Here is a 16,562-nt window from a genome sequence, read left to right on the forward strand (position 1 = left end):
TGCTCAATACCCAATCTAGAATGGCCTGCTCTCTAGTTGGTTCCTCGACATGTTGGTTCAGAAAACCATCCCGCATACATTCCAAGAAATCCTCTTCCTCAGCACCCTTACCAATTTGGTTCACCCAATCTATATGTAATGCCCACAACATCATAGTGCCAAGTGCTGATCCACGCTCTAAGCTCATCCACTTTATTCATAATACTCCTTGCATTAAAATAGACACATCTCAAACCATCAGTCTGAGTCCCTTCTCTATCACCTGCCTATCCTTCCTTTCGCACTGTCTGCAAGCTTTCACTATTTGTGAGCCAACCTTCCTTTCCTGTCTCTTCAGTTTGGTTCTCAACCACCCCACCCCAGCAATTCGAGTTTAAACTCTCCCCAATAGCCTTTACAAACTAATCACATTATCTTTAGCATGATCATTGACGATAGCAGCATTCCTATTAATTTTAACATATTTCATATAAACCATCTTGCAGAAATCTCCTGAGAACCAAAACGGAGTCCAAATTATTCGCAGTCTTAAGTGCTGGACTTGTTCTTCTCTGGATCTGAGTTGAGAACATTGAATGTAGATCTTTACAGCACAGTACAGGCCCTTCATCCCATGATGTGCCAACCTTTTAACCTTCTCCAAGATCAATCTAACTTACATAACCCTCCATTTTTCTATCATCCATGTCCCTATCTAAGAGTTTCTTAAATGTCACCTTTGTATCTGTCTCTACTACCCCCGTACCACGTGCTTGCCACTGCCTATGTAAAAAAACCTACCTCTAACATCCCTCCTACTAAAACTTATTTAATTTAGGATCTTTATTGACCTTATGGAAAGAAAACATATATCCAGTCAGACAAGGAGATTTTCAAACTCAGGTTTTAGAAGTGAGCTGGTAAGATTTTTTTCAAAAATTCTGTCCACTCCCTTGAAAGCATTCCAGCCATCGATGATTTTTTAAATATAGTACAATGAAGAATATTTATCCTATGTGTAACTATAACCAGAGCAGTGCACTAACACTGCAAGTAGTGCTCCGATGACTTGGGTTTGATGTTGAGCTCAGGTGTTGTCTTTGTGGAGTTTGCACGTGACAATGTATGTTTGTCCTCTTTTGCTCTATTTATTTATTTTTGTAACTTGTGGTAATTTTTCTGTCTCGTACTGTACTGTTGCTACAAAACAACATATGACATATGTCAGTGATAATCAGCCTGATTCTGATTCTCCCATGCTCTAGTTCCCTCCCACAGCTCTAGCTACTAGGTAGAACGCACAGACTTGAGATGGAGTTGATGGAAATGTGAGAGAGAATGGGTTACAGGGAGATAAGTGCAGAAGTGGGATTGATGGGACAAATAGACTCCTTATTTGTCATAAGGCAATGTAAAATATGGAAAATAGCACAGAAATTTGACCACATCAGATCGATTGCGAAATATGGCAAGTGCAGCCAATTGATTGCGCGGTGAATCGATTGGGCCTCCTATGCACGGGAGGCACTCTATTTTTGCGCAGGTTTTCAAGTGCGCATGTTTTCATCTTGGCGGGCCCAGTTTGCAGATCCCGCACAGTAAATTGCCCAGCATGTACTGTTATCAACATGAGTCAGTGAAAACGTTTTATCTTACTGCTCCATTGTCGTTCTTGCTCTGCGCATACGTTACTGTTGGCGACGAGGGTGCGATCAAAGCAAGAATGGCCGCTCTACTCCAAGCACCCAATCCGTTTTGGGCTGCACCTATGGCAAAACCGACTGCAGGAAGCTGGCTGTAATGGAAGAAAACCTTCTTGGACCAGAATGAACTTCTACCAATTTTAACACCAGTGGCAAAGCTGGAGGAAGCAATGAAACTCAAGCTGCTCCGCGTGCACTTGGGAGAACTTAGGCAGAAATCCTTCGATGCTCTGAACAAGTCTCTACAGAACGAATCTGAACTGATGGGGGACCCTGGGAAGCAACAGAAGTGTCCTCTGTTGATAAAGCCAGTATCCCAGCAGATGAATCAGTGGACGCTTCAGTAAGAGAAGAGGAGATTCACAGCCTCTGTCCTCAACATCAGCTAATCGGGAAGCCACAGAGAGAGAAGCTGCTACCCCCACAGTGCTCCACAAGGGTGTGTCGGCCAGTTGTCTGGTACTGAACAAGATAGACATCTCATCATTTTTCTCAATTTCCCTTACCCTGCGGTTCCCATCTGTGTGTGGGTGTGGGTGTGGGGGTGGGGGTAGGGATGAACTATATCGGATTGATTGCGAGAGTATAGCACGCTTGCATGCAGCTAATCGATTGCATGGTGAATAGATTGGGCCCCCTGCATGCAGGAGGCTTTTTTTTGCGCAGGCTTTTGTCTTGGCAGGCTCGGCTCGTAGCTTCTGCACTGTAAGTTGTCCAGCATGCACCGTAGCTAACATGACTCAATTTAATCTTACTGCTCCATTGTTGTTCTTGCTCTGCGCATATGGAACAAAAATAATTTGTACATTTTGGTCTAAATTAAAATGCACATAAAATACGCTATTATAAGATGTTTCAGTCACCTAAGAAAGAAAAAAAAACAATCAATTCATTATTTATTGCGAAACGGTACAAGTATAAAGATGGCATTTATTGGTGAATAACATCCTTCTGGGTAGTCTACAGTATATTTATAATGCCAGCCACTCTAGAGGATAGCAGAGGGGTAGGGAATTGCACGTTGCATTAACCAGAGCTATACATAAATTATTTGCAATTGGAATCTACTCATAATAAACAACATACAGGTCCTCCCTAGGTAACGGCAGGGTTCTGTTCCTGTGAAATGATCATAACCCAAGGAGTTATGAACTTAAGCAGGTGTATACAGAGTTCCCAGATAGCAAAAGGTGCCTGCAGCCCTGCAGCAGCTGGCAAATCCAGCCCACCAGTTTTCCAAATGCTCGTTCATATGTACAGATTGTACATAAGTCAGGTTTTAGAGGCAGAGTCTTAGAGCACTGAAATGACTTTTTGGCCCTTCTAGTCCATGCAGAGCACCACATCCTCCCTGCTAGTCCCAGTGCCCACATTTGGCCCATACCCCTCTGAGCCCTCCACTCCATGTACAGTATCCTGGAAATGTTGCAACTGCACTTATGCAAACACATTCACCACACAAGCTCTACCTTGGCTTTACTGTCACACTTATCTAAGTTAAAACCCATTTGCCATTCTTCAGCCCATCTCCCGAATGGGTCTAGATCTGTTACCATAAATGACCTCCCATGCACAGAACATACTGACTGTTCATGATCAGGTGATGGTAGACCTTGCCTTTCATAATTCCCTCCAATAATTTTCCTACAACTGCATTCATGCCTGTAGTTCCTTGGCCTGACCTTGTTACCCTTCTTGAACAATGGACAAACATTAGCCACCCTCCAGTCTTCTGGAATATCACTAGTGGCTAACGATAAAGCAAACACCTCTATGAGGGCCTCCCCAGAGTTTGTAATCTGGGGGAGGAGCTGTGCATTGGAACTGTTCTGATAAAGATGCAATGGGTAAGTTACAGTAGTTACCCTTTCACCACAAATGCCATCTACAAAGTGCAAGCCAATGTCAGTCAAAACAAAAGTAGATTAATGAAAACAGAATATATTGGAAGCACTTGGCAGTTCAGACTTTTTTGGTTACATTTAAAATTTCTGGCATACACACATACTTTTAATCACTGAGAGTAAATTTGAAAGTGCAGCCAGTTAAGGCATTGAGGATGCACTCTGCAAAGCAGGCAAGTCTCACAGGTTATTGAGCTGTATTGAGTGTGCTGATTCCTGTGGTAGATAATACTGTGGATGGTGTAAACGTGTAATAAAAGCAACACAGTGCTCAGAAGTCTAAAAGGTTAGGGAGCAAGTGTCCAGATCCTACAAACAACAGCTTTAGAATCTAAATTCACTGAAATAAGTGAATGCTAGAATTAGCAAAGGTGGCCATGAAATAACTGGATTGCTATAAAATTTCAAACGATTCACAAATATAATTTAGTGAAGAAAACCTATTGACCTACTCACTCCCATTGGATGAGAAAGTAACTCCAATTTGACACTAAGTTGCTTAACTTTACGTTCTCCTAGTCAGGGTTTCACTGACATGAAACTGCTCCCGAGTTGGAAGCTCAGCACCTCAGGGTAGATGGTGGTGGTAGCAATGCCTAAATGCTGAGAGCGAATACTGTAAACTGTAAATGGTTTTACTAACCTGCGCTGCTTGCTCTTCCTGGTGTTTCCTTATGTTTTCTAGAAGCTCTTGAAACTCTCTCTCCTTTTCCTCAGCTTCCCGGAGAGTGGCTTCATTTTGCTCAGCATAGGCCATTGCCACGACAGCCAGAATTAAGTTAATCAGATAAAACGACCCAATGAAGATGATGACCACAAAGAAGATCATGTAGGTTTTGCCAGCAGCACGCAGGGTCTGTAGGAGAAACAGGAGTTGGCAATGTCTGGTGTTGACATTGGACTTTTTACAATGGCTTGTATTTAGAAACATATGGATGACATTTAAATCATCCTTTCGGTGAGGATGTTAGTTAACCTAGGAGAATAAAGAATTGGGACACAGGTCTGTGAGGATAAATAAAGGCATTAATAGGAGAGTATTATCTGATGGACATAGTGTGAGTCCAGAAAGGGTGATTTTGCACATTACGCTTGTTAATGTGTCTTCATAGGAAGTTAAAATACAGTGATCTTGAAATTAAAGTAAGCAGAGAACTAATACTGCTCGCCTTTAGACAGATTTTTCTGTTTAATTTCTATAAGCTATCAAGTATCAGATGGAAGCTTGAAACTGTGCAGTCCTTCTGCAAGGTGCCCAGCAAAACAACCAACCATACTGTACATCTCCTTAACCAATCAGGCAGAAAGATTGTTGGTAAATACTGCAAAGTTTCAACCCAGTAGAGTAAGAGTAAAATAGTCAATGTTAAAATAAATGCAGAAAGTAGAATTTAAAAAAGGGAAATATATTTCCATTAATTTCTAACCATCAGGATATACAGTATACTTGAACTTCACCTGCACTGCCTCATCATTACACATTTAGCACTACTGCAAGTCTTGTACCCAGTAACCAACATCTATGACGGTTCTTCAACAATGACCCCAACATCACCATGGAACTCATAAACACACTTTCCAACTTGTTACAGAGCGTAAATCTGAAGCCGGGAACAACAAGAACTCATGGGAGGAGAGCAGGTGTCTACAAATCTGAACCCCCATGGGGGAGATGATGATTACCATAGCTCTTGTTGACCCTGTAATCAGTGGACAGTTTGAACCATGAAAAAATGCTGCATCCTCATAAATAGTCTGCCTTCCTGAGTTACATTTCTACCAATCCTTCACCTTCTGCTTCTCCTTTCCCTTTTTACACTTTAGGTAACCAAATGTTATCTTTTATTCAGATGATGGAGGAAAATCAAGATGACAGTGATGATGAAGACATGCTAACATACAATTTCACATTCACAGCCATCCACCCAGCTCACCACCCATTATCTGGAAGTTAGCATTATGGCAAGATTTGTACTAGCGCAATGATGACTTTCAACCATAGTTGGAGGCTGGGACAATGTAGGTTCTGGTTTATCAGGAGGTGAGATTACACAGAAGCTCTCCAGTAGAGCACTCAGATAAGCTCCCTGATGAGGTAGCCTACAGGAGAAAGCTGGTGGGCATGAACAATGGAATGTTTGGTGGATTGACAGATTTGTCAGAAGAATATGTGCAATGTCAAGGAGTAAAAAAGCGTTTCAATTCAAGTTAAACCTAGGCCTTAGATGGAGCATAAACCCCTCCAGCGGAAAGAGGAACTATTGTTATATTGTAGGCTCAACTGTAATCTGATGACTAATGTAGCATCCATTATACCACTGCTGTCATGGAAACAGAGTGTTCCCATAAGACTGTTAGTTAGAGCATGCAAGTTGTTTGTATGGTCTCTTAGTTGTCTAGTAATCTACTTTCCAATAACTGGCCAGAATTCTTAGGGAAAGATAGCAACAATAATAATGATTTCATGAAGTACAAATCTGCTATCACTTCTCAAGATGACATCATTCTCACCTCCCCTATTGCTCTGCTCTTGCCTGGAACTATCCAGCTGCAGTTCTACAGCCAGCTCTGGGCACACAACTATCTCAAGTTGACTCCAAGGCTATTTGCAATCTCTTTAGAAGTCATTAACCACCCATAAACCATGCAGCAAGTACTGGAGTAGATCTTCACTAAGTATCACTGCCAAGAACACCATCAAGCACTACACATAGCCTTTTCTTTATCTTATAAAAGCTTATGAGTCTATCAGATGAGTAGGACTAAGCACCAATCTTTTCAAATTTGCAGACTGCAGAAGTTTACCTTCATCTTATGTCTGCTACAAGAAGGCAGGCAAGCCATAATTTTAAGCAACTGTAAAACCAACTTCAATGCAGATTGTATCAAGCAAGATTGCATCTTCATTCCAAGACCTCCATTAATTTTTCTCATTTCGTTAGTACCAATCATTCAGCAAGTTTCCTCCAGAATGAGATGAGTTCTCAGTCATTGGCACTCATCCCCTGAAACATTGAAATCTTTCAAAACAGAAGTTTTCTCCCAATTTATCCCTGCTATACAACATCATCCCCTGAAAATAATGTTAATGTTTAATGTCATTTCTAGTACACAAGTGCAACGGAGAATGAAATAATTGTTACCCTGGATCCAATGCAGCACAAACAACACAGGATAAAGAACACAATAGTAGAAAGCACAATAAATGTAAGTACATAAGATAGTTTATATACATAGATTGATTGTATGTCTATAAAGTGACGCTAGGCCCAGGAGAGCCTATACGTAAGGTGACTGACAGGAAATGATAAAGTAGTGGTGACTGGGGGTGTGGAAGGGTGGGTTAATAGGTTAGGGGTGTGGAATAGAAGTCCACAATGAGACTCACAAAAATGGTCTGCATCGCCTATCTCAAGGAGCCATCTCTCAGTCATTATAGAAATTTCTGATGAAATTCACTATCACCTTCACTGCACCCACATAATCCTTCACCAGTCAGAGGAAGAATGTTTGGACATCACAACCTCAAGAAAAGCACAAAGCTTCTGGTTTGCCCAGCAGTGATCTCAGCTCTCCTGTAAAATTCTGATAGAAGCAACCAACAGAAAGCCTCTTTGTAGAAATACCACTATTGCAAAATTCTACAAATCTATTGAAAGCATAAGCATATCTCAGAACTTAACGAACTGGATTGGAAGTAAGTTCTTCCCAAGCTGTATCTGAGAGAACACTGCACTGAGTAGGAGCACTTGAACAGGCAAAGACAAAAGAGACAGGAACTAAATAAATGCACATAGTGTTTAGTTGACATTTATGGAATATAGCATGGTTTAACTTGGAATTAATATTTCATGCTGCCTTCATAGTGCAGGTGCACCACTGATAAATAGGAAAATGGGGTTAGAGCCATTAGTATTATACTGTACTTGAAAGGATGTTCCCGTGCAGCTAGGCCCTTCAGCCCTTCCTTTTCCTCCTCCTCCTTCCCTTCCTTACATCTTCACTCTTTATTTTCAATCTGATGCAAAGAGATGTTCAACTATTTTTACAATGTTGTGGAACATTTAAGGGATGGCCAGAGGTTTTGAGTATTAGAGCATACAGACATACAAGCTTTTAAATTAGGAACAGGAGTAGACCATTAACAAGGCCCTCAAGCCTCAATAAGATCAAGGTTTACTGATTATAATCTTAATTCTGGATTGTCATATGTGATGACATTTCACTTATTTGCTTACCAAGAATCTACCCAACCCAACCTTATAAATATTCAAAGATTTTGCTTCCACCACTTTTTGAGAAAGAATATTCTAAAGACTCACAACCTTCTGAGAGAAAAAATTTCACTTCTTTCTTCTTCTTTAATAGTGATCCATTATTCCATATTCTTCCAGAAGAGAAAATGATCCTCTCCACACCCACCCATAAAACTGCACATAATCTTGTTTCAATCAATAAACAGTGCTCACTATTCTAAATTCCAGCAGATTTAACTTTCCATCATTAGATGACCCACCCATTTCAGGTGCTAGCCTTGTAAACCTTCCTTGAACTATTTCCAAAGCATTCAACCCTTCCTTAAATAAAGAAACTAATACTGTCTGCAATATTCCAGACATGGTCTCACCAATATCCTATAAATGAAGTAAAACTAGTCTGCTTTTGTTTTAGTTTTTTTCCTAGCAATAAGCAATAGCATTCTGTTAGCTTTCCTAATTATCCGTGGAACCAATATACTGGCCTTTTATAGTCGCTCTGCTCTCAAAGCTCTGTATTCTTTCATTATTTAGATAAGATGTTTCTTTTTTTTATTTAGCCTACCATATTTTCCCACATTCTACTTCATTTAAACTCATGGAGTTATACATCACAGAAACAGGCCCTTCGGCCCAACTGGTCCATACCTACCAAGATACGCCATTGAAGCTAGTCCCATTTGCCAGCATTTTTCCAGCTATTTGACAGATCTTTGCCCACACACCAAACTATGCACATCTCTTTATAGCTGTCTTATTTGTCTTCACAATTAACATTCCTACCCATCATTGTGTCATCAAATTTAGCAACCATACTTTCAGTGCCTTCATCTAGATTATTTGGACCATTTGCAAAAGCCTGAGGCCCCCCACACCAAATCTTGTGCTACACCACTTATATTTTGTCAACCAAAAGAGGCTCTTGGGCCCATTCCATGTTTCCCAATGGTCTGTCAATAAAATGTGTTACTGCCTGTATCATGTAGTTTTATTTTCCACAATAACCATAATTTGGCAATTTATCAGAGGGCTTTTGAACATCTAAATACAGTAGATTCATGAGCCCTGCTTTATTCAAATCAAATGCTATTTCTTCAAAGAATTGCAATAAATGAATTTCAAAACGATGTTGATTTTGCTTTAATAATCTTGGTTTTATTTAAGGTGGGACTACAACTAGAGATCATGGGTTAAGGGTGAAAGGTGAAATGTTTAAGGGGAACATGAGGGGAAACCTCTTCACTCAGAGAGTCATGAGAGTGCGGAATGAGCTGCCAGCACAAGGGGTGCATGAGAGCTCGACATCAATATTTAAGAGAAGTTTGGATAAATACATGGATGGTAGGGGTTGGAGGGCTATGGTCTGGGAGCAGGTCGATGGGAGTAGGCACTTTAAATTGTTTCAGCACAGACTAGATGAACCTTTTTCTGTGCTGTACTTCTCTATGACTCTACCTTGCTGTGACATTTTTAGTAGCAGCTTCCAGTAGCTTGCAGAGTCATTATTTCAGCTGATCAGCTCATCAAGTCCATGGCGTTTCTGTTTATATGGACCATAATAAAATACTATGACTTCCATTATATGCACACTATATACATTTGGCAAAGAACTTAAAATCAGAATAACACCTCAGGTGACCTGAAGTATTAACTCTGTTTCTCTTTCCGCAGGTTACATAGAGAAGGCTGGAAACTGTGATTGAGGAGGAGATTGATAAAAAGGATCAGCCATGATGGAATGACAGAGCAGACTCGATGGGCTAAATGGCTTTATTCTTTTCCTATGTCTTATGGGTTTATGGCCTTATAAATATAGGGCAATATTTAGCATGACTTTGTTAGAGACACCATACTGGGAGAATATATCAAACATGCAAAAGATGCACTGCATTATTTTATTCATTTACAGTAAATGGACTTGTTAGGTAGAACAAAATTCTTTGCTTCCCTTGAGGAGGAGGATGTGAGTTTTCCTGATCTGTTACTGCCCTTACGGTGAAAGTACTTCCACAATATAATTGGGAAGAGAGTTCAAGGTCATCTGATAGAAAATTTGGATGAGGATCTGTAGGTAGTGGTGTTCTCATTGTCCTTCTAGGTGAAAGACATCATTAATTTGAGAATGCTAAATGAGAAAGACTCTGGCTTCAGACAGTGAGCAGAGTGAATGTTTAGGCTAAAGGATGAGCAGACCCATGCTCAATATTCAATAATCAATATCACTTAAGACATCTTAATTTTGTATTTGGTTGCATTTCATTCTCCTTTGGACCTTGCTAAGCACAGACTGGCTGCCCGATTTCACTACGTTGGCTAACTGACTACACCTGAGTGATGCTTTTTTTGGCATTTGAAGATGAGGAACACGTGCACTAATTGCTGGTAGCTGTCAATTGTGCGTAGGGCTCAACATCCAGATTGTGAATTTGTAAAATGTTATTTTTAACCTCAGCCATCCACTAAATGTGCTGTAGAATTGTTCCTTTGTAATGTACTCTGACCCTGACCCTGAAATTAATTCCATCAAATTCAGTAGATTGAATTTCAGAGGCAAATTACAAAATACTGCCCTTACTTTGTATGCATTTTAAGAACACAATCCTGGATTGTATCGTAAAATTTATTATTCCTGTGAATTAGTTGGATTGCACTATGGAACATGAAACTAATAAGTGAAAGTAGCTAACTTCAGTGAAATCGTTTTGCCCACAGTTTACATTGCTATGTTAAACATGGAATCAAAGGCCATGTAGGCCCTTCAGCCCATTATGTCTATGTTAACATCAAATACCTATTTATAAACATATTAACTAGTGCTTGGTCTGTAGCCTTACTTTGCCTTAATGTTTCAAGTTCTCATCCGGATGATTTTTAAATGTGAATCTTCCTGCCTCCATTCTTAGGCAGTGTATTTCAGATTGTAAACCAAAGAGGTTTACTCTAAACTGCTAGAGGGCTATGGGTAACCCTAGGTAATTTCAAAAGTAAGTACATGTTCAGCACAACGTTGTGGGTCGAAATTGGTGCCAGATGGGATGGTTTGAGTATCTCAGAAATTGCTGATCTCCTGGGATCTTCATGCATAATATTCTCTAGAACTTTGAGAGAATGGTGTGAAAAACAAAAAAAAAAATCCAGTGAGTGGTAGTTTAATTGTTAATGAGAGAGGTTCAGGAAGAAAGGCCAGACTGATTAAAGCTGACAGGAAGGCAACAGTAACTCAATAACTATGTGCTACAACAGTAGTGTGCAAAAGAACATCTCTAAATGCATCACCTTCAAGAGCATTGAACCTTGAAGTGAATGGACTATAGCAGCAGCAGACCATGAACGTACACTCAATGGCCACTTTGTTAGTTACAGGAGATCCATAATAAAGTGACCACTGAGTGTAAGATCTCCCCTCAAATTGTTTGATGGGTGAGCCAAAATGGAGGGAAATCATGATCTCATCCTCAGAAAATTACCTGTTGCTGATGCACTATGGGCACATAGATACCACTAGTGCCAAAGTAGTATTAACAGGAATGACTACTGCATGGTCCTTGTGGAGATGATGAGTTGTATCACCACTGAGGCCATTCTCCATGATGTGTCTACAATTATCACTATGCCAGTTAGCCCAGATCTGGAACAAAACTATCCACTTAAACCTAACTTTTCTTCAGGCTCTGGGCATCTACTACTGCCAAATAATACTCCACACTCTCTAGCATCCTTATTACCATCAGTCACGGAACCAACTTTGAGACGTAGAAAAGCAATCCAGGAGTTGCACCAAATTTAACTAAAAATGAGGTGCCCTGCTTGTGAGGTCACTATGTAGCCTTTCCAGCATGCTTACAGTGGAAGCAGAATGTCAAAGCAATGAAGGAGATCAAAAGTCTGCAATCTTGACTACCCTGTCAACAATGGCAGTGGACAGTTAACAAAATAACAAGAAGTAAAGGCTTCAGAAATATGCTCATCATTAGTAGTGATGGAGCTCAGCATGTCAATTCTAAAATTACAACTTCCAACCAAGTTCGTGATCCAAATCATTCTTCTCCTAAATCCCCAATGGCATTCTTTAAGCTAATTTGAATCACCACGCACAATATCAAGAAACAGCTGAGCGTACTGGATGTATCCAGTCAATGCAGGGCCTTGAACCAAAATCTTGACCATTCTGTAGCAACACACACAAAATGCTGAAGGAACTCAGCAGGTCAGACCACATTGATGGGAAAAAATAAACAGTCAATATTTCAGGTTGAGATCCTTCTTCATGACCTTGTTTATTTATTTCCATTGATGCTGCCTGGTTCAGCATTGAATTTTTAATACACCTTTAACAGTTGGTTTATTTTGAACACACACAAAATGCTGGAAGAACTCAGCAAGTCATACAGCGCCTATGGAAATGAATAAACAGCCGATGTTTCGGTCAAGACCCTTCATCAAGACTGGAAAGGAAAACTGGCTTCTGCCCTCTATTGTTCTGGATTGCCAGCATCTGCAGAATCTCTTCTGCTTAGACATTTTTTTTCAAGTTCAAGTTTATTGTCATTCAACCGTACACATCTAAACAAAACAATGTTCCTCTGGGACCAAGTTGCAAAAACAGCACACGTCACATACAGCACATCAAATAATATTAACAGATAAAAAAGTAATATGTAGATGTACAAGTTGACATAAAGTGCATATATGACATATAGTTAAATATACAACAATATTACTGCTATTGGTATTGTCATCAATAATGTGACCTGAGTGCTACCAGAGTGTTCAGAAGTCTCACAGCCTGGGGGAAGAAGCTGTTAGCCATCCTAACAGTCCTTGTTCCTATACTGTGGTAACTTTTTGTGATGGTTTCAATTTATTGTAAATCAAAAGTCCAATCACTTTCATTTTCAATTTGTATTTTTATTCAATCTAAGTTGTATTGACTTTTCTTGGGATAAATGGTGATTCAAGATAATAAATTAATAAAACAACTCAGAAAGGTAGAACTGATGTCTCAGTAAAGTCATGTGCAAATTGTGTACTGAAAAACTCATTCTCTAATTTTGGAATGGTTGGATAGTTGCCACTCCACCACTCCACAATGTCAGACACTCAGGTTCAACCCTGCAAATTCGGCCTGAAACTGTGTGGGTTTCCTCTGGGTTCTCCATTTCCCTCACAACCCAAAGTTATGTAGATTATTGTTAGTGTGTAGGCGGGTGATAGAAGCTGGGGGAATGCAATGAGAATGTGCAGAGGATGAAACAAAAAGTGATTAACTTTGGAGCAGTATAAATTGTTGATTGATTGGTGCTTAGCACTGACTCAATGGTCTAAAGAGCCTGATTCTGTGCTGCATCCCTCTATAACTCTGTTGTGCAGTCATGTTGTTCTCATGAAGTTTGTTGGGGTCACTTTCATAAAACATGATCTTGTACATTCCAGATGGAAGTTAGTGAATAGATATAACTTTTTTATCATAACTCAGCTTTTTTCCTGCCAGAGATGAGCAGGTGGAGAGAGCACATGGCTTGCCAGCAGCTCCTTAATGTGGACAACATTGATACATACATTGCTCTCCCAACACCACTTGCCATTGTAGCCATGCACCAGTCTGAAAGTAAATCTTTTCCCTCAGTATCCAGCTGGTGTGGACAAAAATTCTTGCTGGTTAATGCACAGTAATATTGACAATTATTCACTGCACAGCAGTGTACTCTACCAGATGCAGTTAATCCCCCACAGCATGGAAAAACTTACTTGTGGATGACAAGGGCTATCTATTAACAAAGTGGCTAATGACTGGTATGTAACCCTTGCAAAAATGTAATGAAAACAGAAATTGCTCAATTTACTTGGGGTGCCACAGTACCATATCAGTTAGCACAACACTATTACAGCTGAGAGCATCAGAGTTCAAAGTTCAATTCCTGCCACTGTCTGTAAGGAGTGGGTATGTTCTTCCCATGACTACGTAGGTTTCCTCCAGGTGCTCCAGTTTTCTCCCACAGTCCAAAGGCCTATCAGATAGTAGGTCAATTGGTCATTGTAAATTGTCCTGCGAGTAATTCCTCATCCAAATTTTCTATCAGATGACCTTGAACTCTCTTCCCAATTATATTGCGGAAGTACTTTCACCGTAAGGGCAGTAACAGATCAGGAAAACTCACATCCTCCTCCTCAAGGGAAGCAAAGAATTTTGTTCTACCTAACAAGTCCATTTACTGTAAATGAGTAAAATAATGCAGTGCATCTTTTGCATGTTTGATATATTCTCCCAGTATGGTGTCTCTAACAAAGTCATGCTAAATATTGCCCTATATTTATAAGGCCATAAACCCATAAGACATAGGAAAAGAATAAAGCCATTTAGCCCATCGAGTCTGCTCTGTCATTCCATCATGGCTGATCCTTTTTATCAATCTCCTCCTCAATTACAGTTTCTAGCCTTCTCCCTGTAACCTTTGATGCCATGTCCAATCAAGAACCTATCAATCTCTGCCTTAAATACACCCAACAGCCTGGCCTCCACAAATACGTGTGGCAACAAATTCACCACCCTTTGGCTGAAGAAATTTGCCCACATCTCTGTTTTGAAAGGGCACCCTTCTATCCTGAGGCTGTGCCCTCTTTTCCTAGACTCCCCCACCACGGGAAGCATCCTTTCCACATTTACTCTTTCTAGGCCTTTCAACATTTGAAAGTTTCAATGAGATCTCCCTTCATCCTTCTGAATTCCAGTGAGTACAGACCCAGAGCCATCAAACGTTCCTCATATGATAACCCTTTCATTCCTGGAATCATCCTTGTAAACCTCCTCTGGACCCTCTCCAATGCCAGCACATCTTTTCTAAGATGAGGGGCCCAAAACTGTTCACAATACTCAAGGTGAGGCCTCACCAGTACCCCAGCATCACATCCCTGCTCTTGTATTCTAGACTTCTTGAAATGAATGCTAACATTGCATTTGCCTTCCTCACCTCCAACTCAACCTACAATTTAAGCTTTAGGGTGTTCTGCACAAGGAATCCCAAGTCCCTTTGCATCTCAGATTCCTGGATTTTCTCCCTGTTTAGAAAATAGTCCGCACATTTATTTCTACTACCAAAGTGCATCACCATGCATTTTCCAACATTGTATTTCATTTGCCACTTTCTTGCCCATTCTCCTCATCTGTCTAAGTCCTTCTGCATCCTACCTGTTTCCTTAACACTACCTATCCATCCACCAATCTTCATATCATCTGCAAACTTGGCAACAAAGCCATCTATTCCATTATTTATATTATTTACATACAGCAAAAAAAAGAAGTGGTTGCATCAGCAACCCCTGCAGAACACTACTAGTCACTAGCAGCCAACCAGAAAAGGATCCTTTTATTCCCCCTCACTGCCTCCTACCAATCAGCCAATGCTCTAATGTTCTGAAAGTAGTGGGGGGAGGGGGAAATGCAAAATGATAGGAGAAGACCAGAGGGGGTGGGATGAAGCCAAGAGCTGGAAAGGTGATTGGCGAAAGTGATACAGAGCTGGAGAAGGGAAAGGATCATGGGATGGGAGGCCTCGGGAGAAAGAAAGGGGGAGGGGAGCACCAGAGGGAGATACAGAGCAGGCAAAGAGTGATGGGCAGACAGAGAAAAAAACAAACAACTAAATATGTCAGGGATAGGGTAAGAAGGGGAGGAGGGGCATTAACAGAAGTTAGAGAAGTCAATGTTCATGCCATCAGGTTGGAGGCTACCCAGCTGGTATATAAGGTGTTGTTCCTCCAACCTGAGTTTGGATTCATTTTGACAGTAGAGGAGGCCATGGATAGACATATCAGAATGGGAATAGGACATGGAATTAAAATGTGTGGCCACTGGGAGATCCTGTTTTCTCCGGCGGACCGAGCGTAGATGTTCAGCGAAACGGTCTCCCAGTCTCTGTCGGGTCTCACCAATATATAAAAGGCCACATCAGGAGCACCGGACGCAGTATACCACACCAGCCGACTCACAGGTGAAGTGTCGCCTCACCTGGAAGGACTGTCTGGGGCCCTGAATGGTGGTGAGGGAGGAAGTGTAAGGGCAGGTGTAGCACTTGTTCCGCTTACAAGGATAAGTGCCAGGAGGGAGATCGGTGGGAAGGGATGGGGGGGACGAGTGGACAAGGGAGTTGCGTAGGGAGCGATCCCTGTGGAAAGCAGAAAGAGAGGGGGAGGGAAAGATGTGCTTGGTAGTGGGATCCCGTTGGACGTGGCGGAAGTTACGGAGAATTATACGTTGGACCTGGAGGCTGGTGGGGTGGTAGGTGAGAACAAGGGGAACCCTATCCCAAGTGGGGTGGCGGGCAGATGGGGTGAGGGCAGATGTGCAGGAAATGGGAGAGATGCATTTGAGAACAGAGTTGATGGTGGAAGAAGGGAAGCCCCTTTGTTTAAAAAAGGAACACATCTCCTTCGGCCCGAAATGTCGACAGTGCTTCTCCTTATAGATGCTGCCTGGCCTGCTGTGTTCCACCAGCATTTTGTGTGTGTGTTGTTTGAATTTCCAGCATCTGCAGATTTCCTCGTGAATGCTCTAATGTTAGTAACTTTCCTGTAGTACCATGGGCACTTAACTTGGTAAGCAGCCTTCTGTAAGTCCCAATATACAACATCCACTGCATCCCTTTTATCTATCCTACTTGTAATCTCTTCAAAGAATTCCAACAGGTTCGTCAGGCAGGATTTTGCCTTAAGGAAACCATGCT

At 41.1% G+C, this 16,562-nt stretch overlaps 1 protein-coding gene across 1 annotated transcript in view; it reads right to left on the reverse strand.

Annotated features, from left to right (window-relative positions):
* Window positions 1-16,562, reverse strand: part of LOC140741032 (sodium channel protein type 4 subunit alpha-like) — a 217,281-nt gene that overhangs the window by 85,248 nt on the left and 115,471 nt on the right. The window contains exon 10 of the mRNA XM_073070669.1: window positions 4,230-4,442. Within this exon, the coding sequence (XP_072926770.1) occupies window positions 4,230-4,442 (213 nt within the window). The remainder of the gene's footprint in view (window positions 1-4,229; window positions 4,443-16,562) is intronic.

The sequence above is a fragment of the Hemitrygon akajei genome, chromosome 18 (assembly GCF_048418815.1).
Source record: "Hemitrygon akajei chromosome 18, sHemAka1.3, whole genome shotgun sequence".
Taxonomy (NCBI): domain Eukaryota; kingdom Metazoa; phylum Chordata; class Chondrichthyes; order Myliobatiformes; family Dasyatidae; genus Hemitrygon; species Hemitrygon akajei.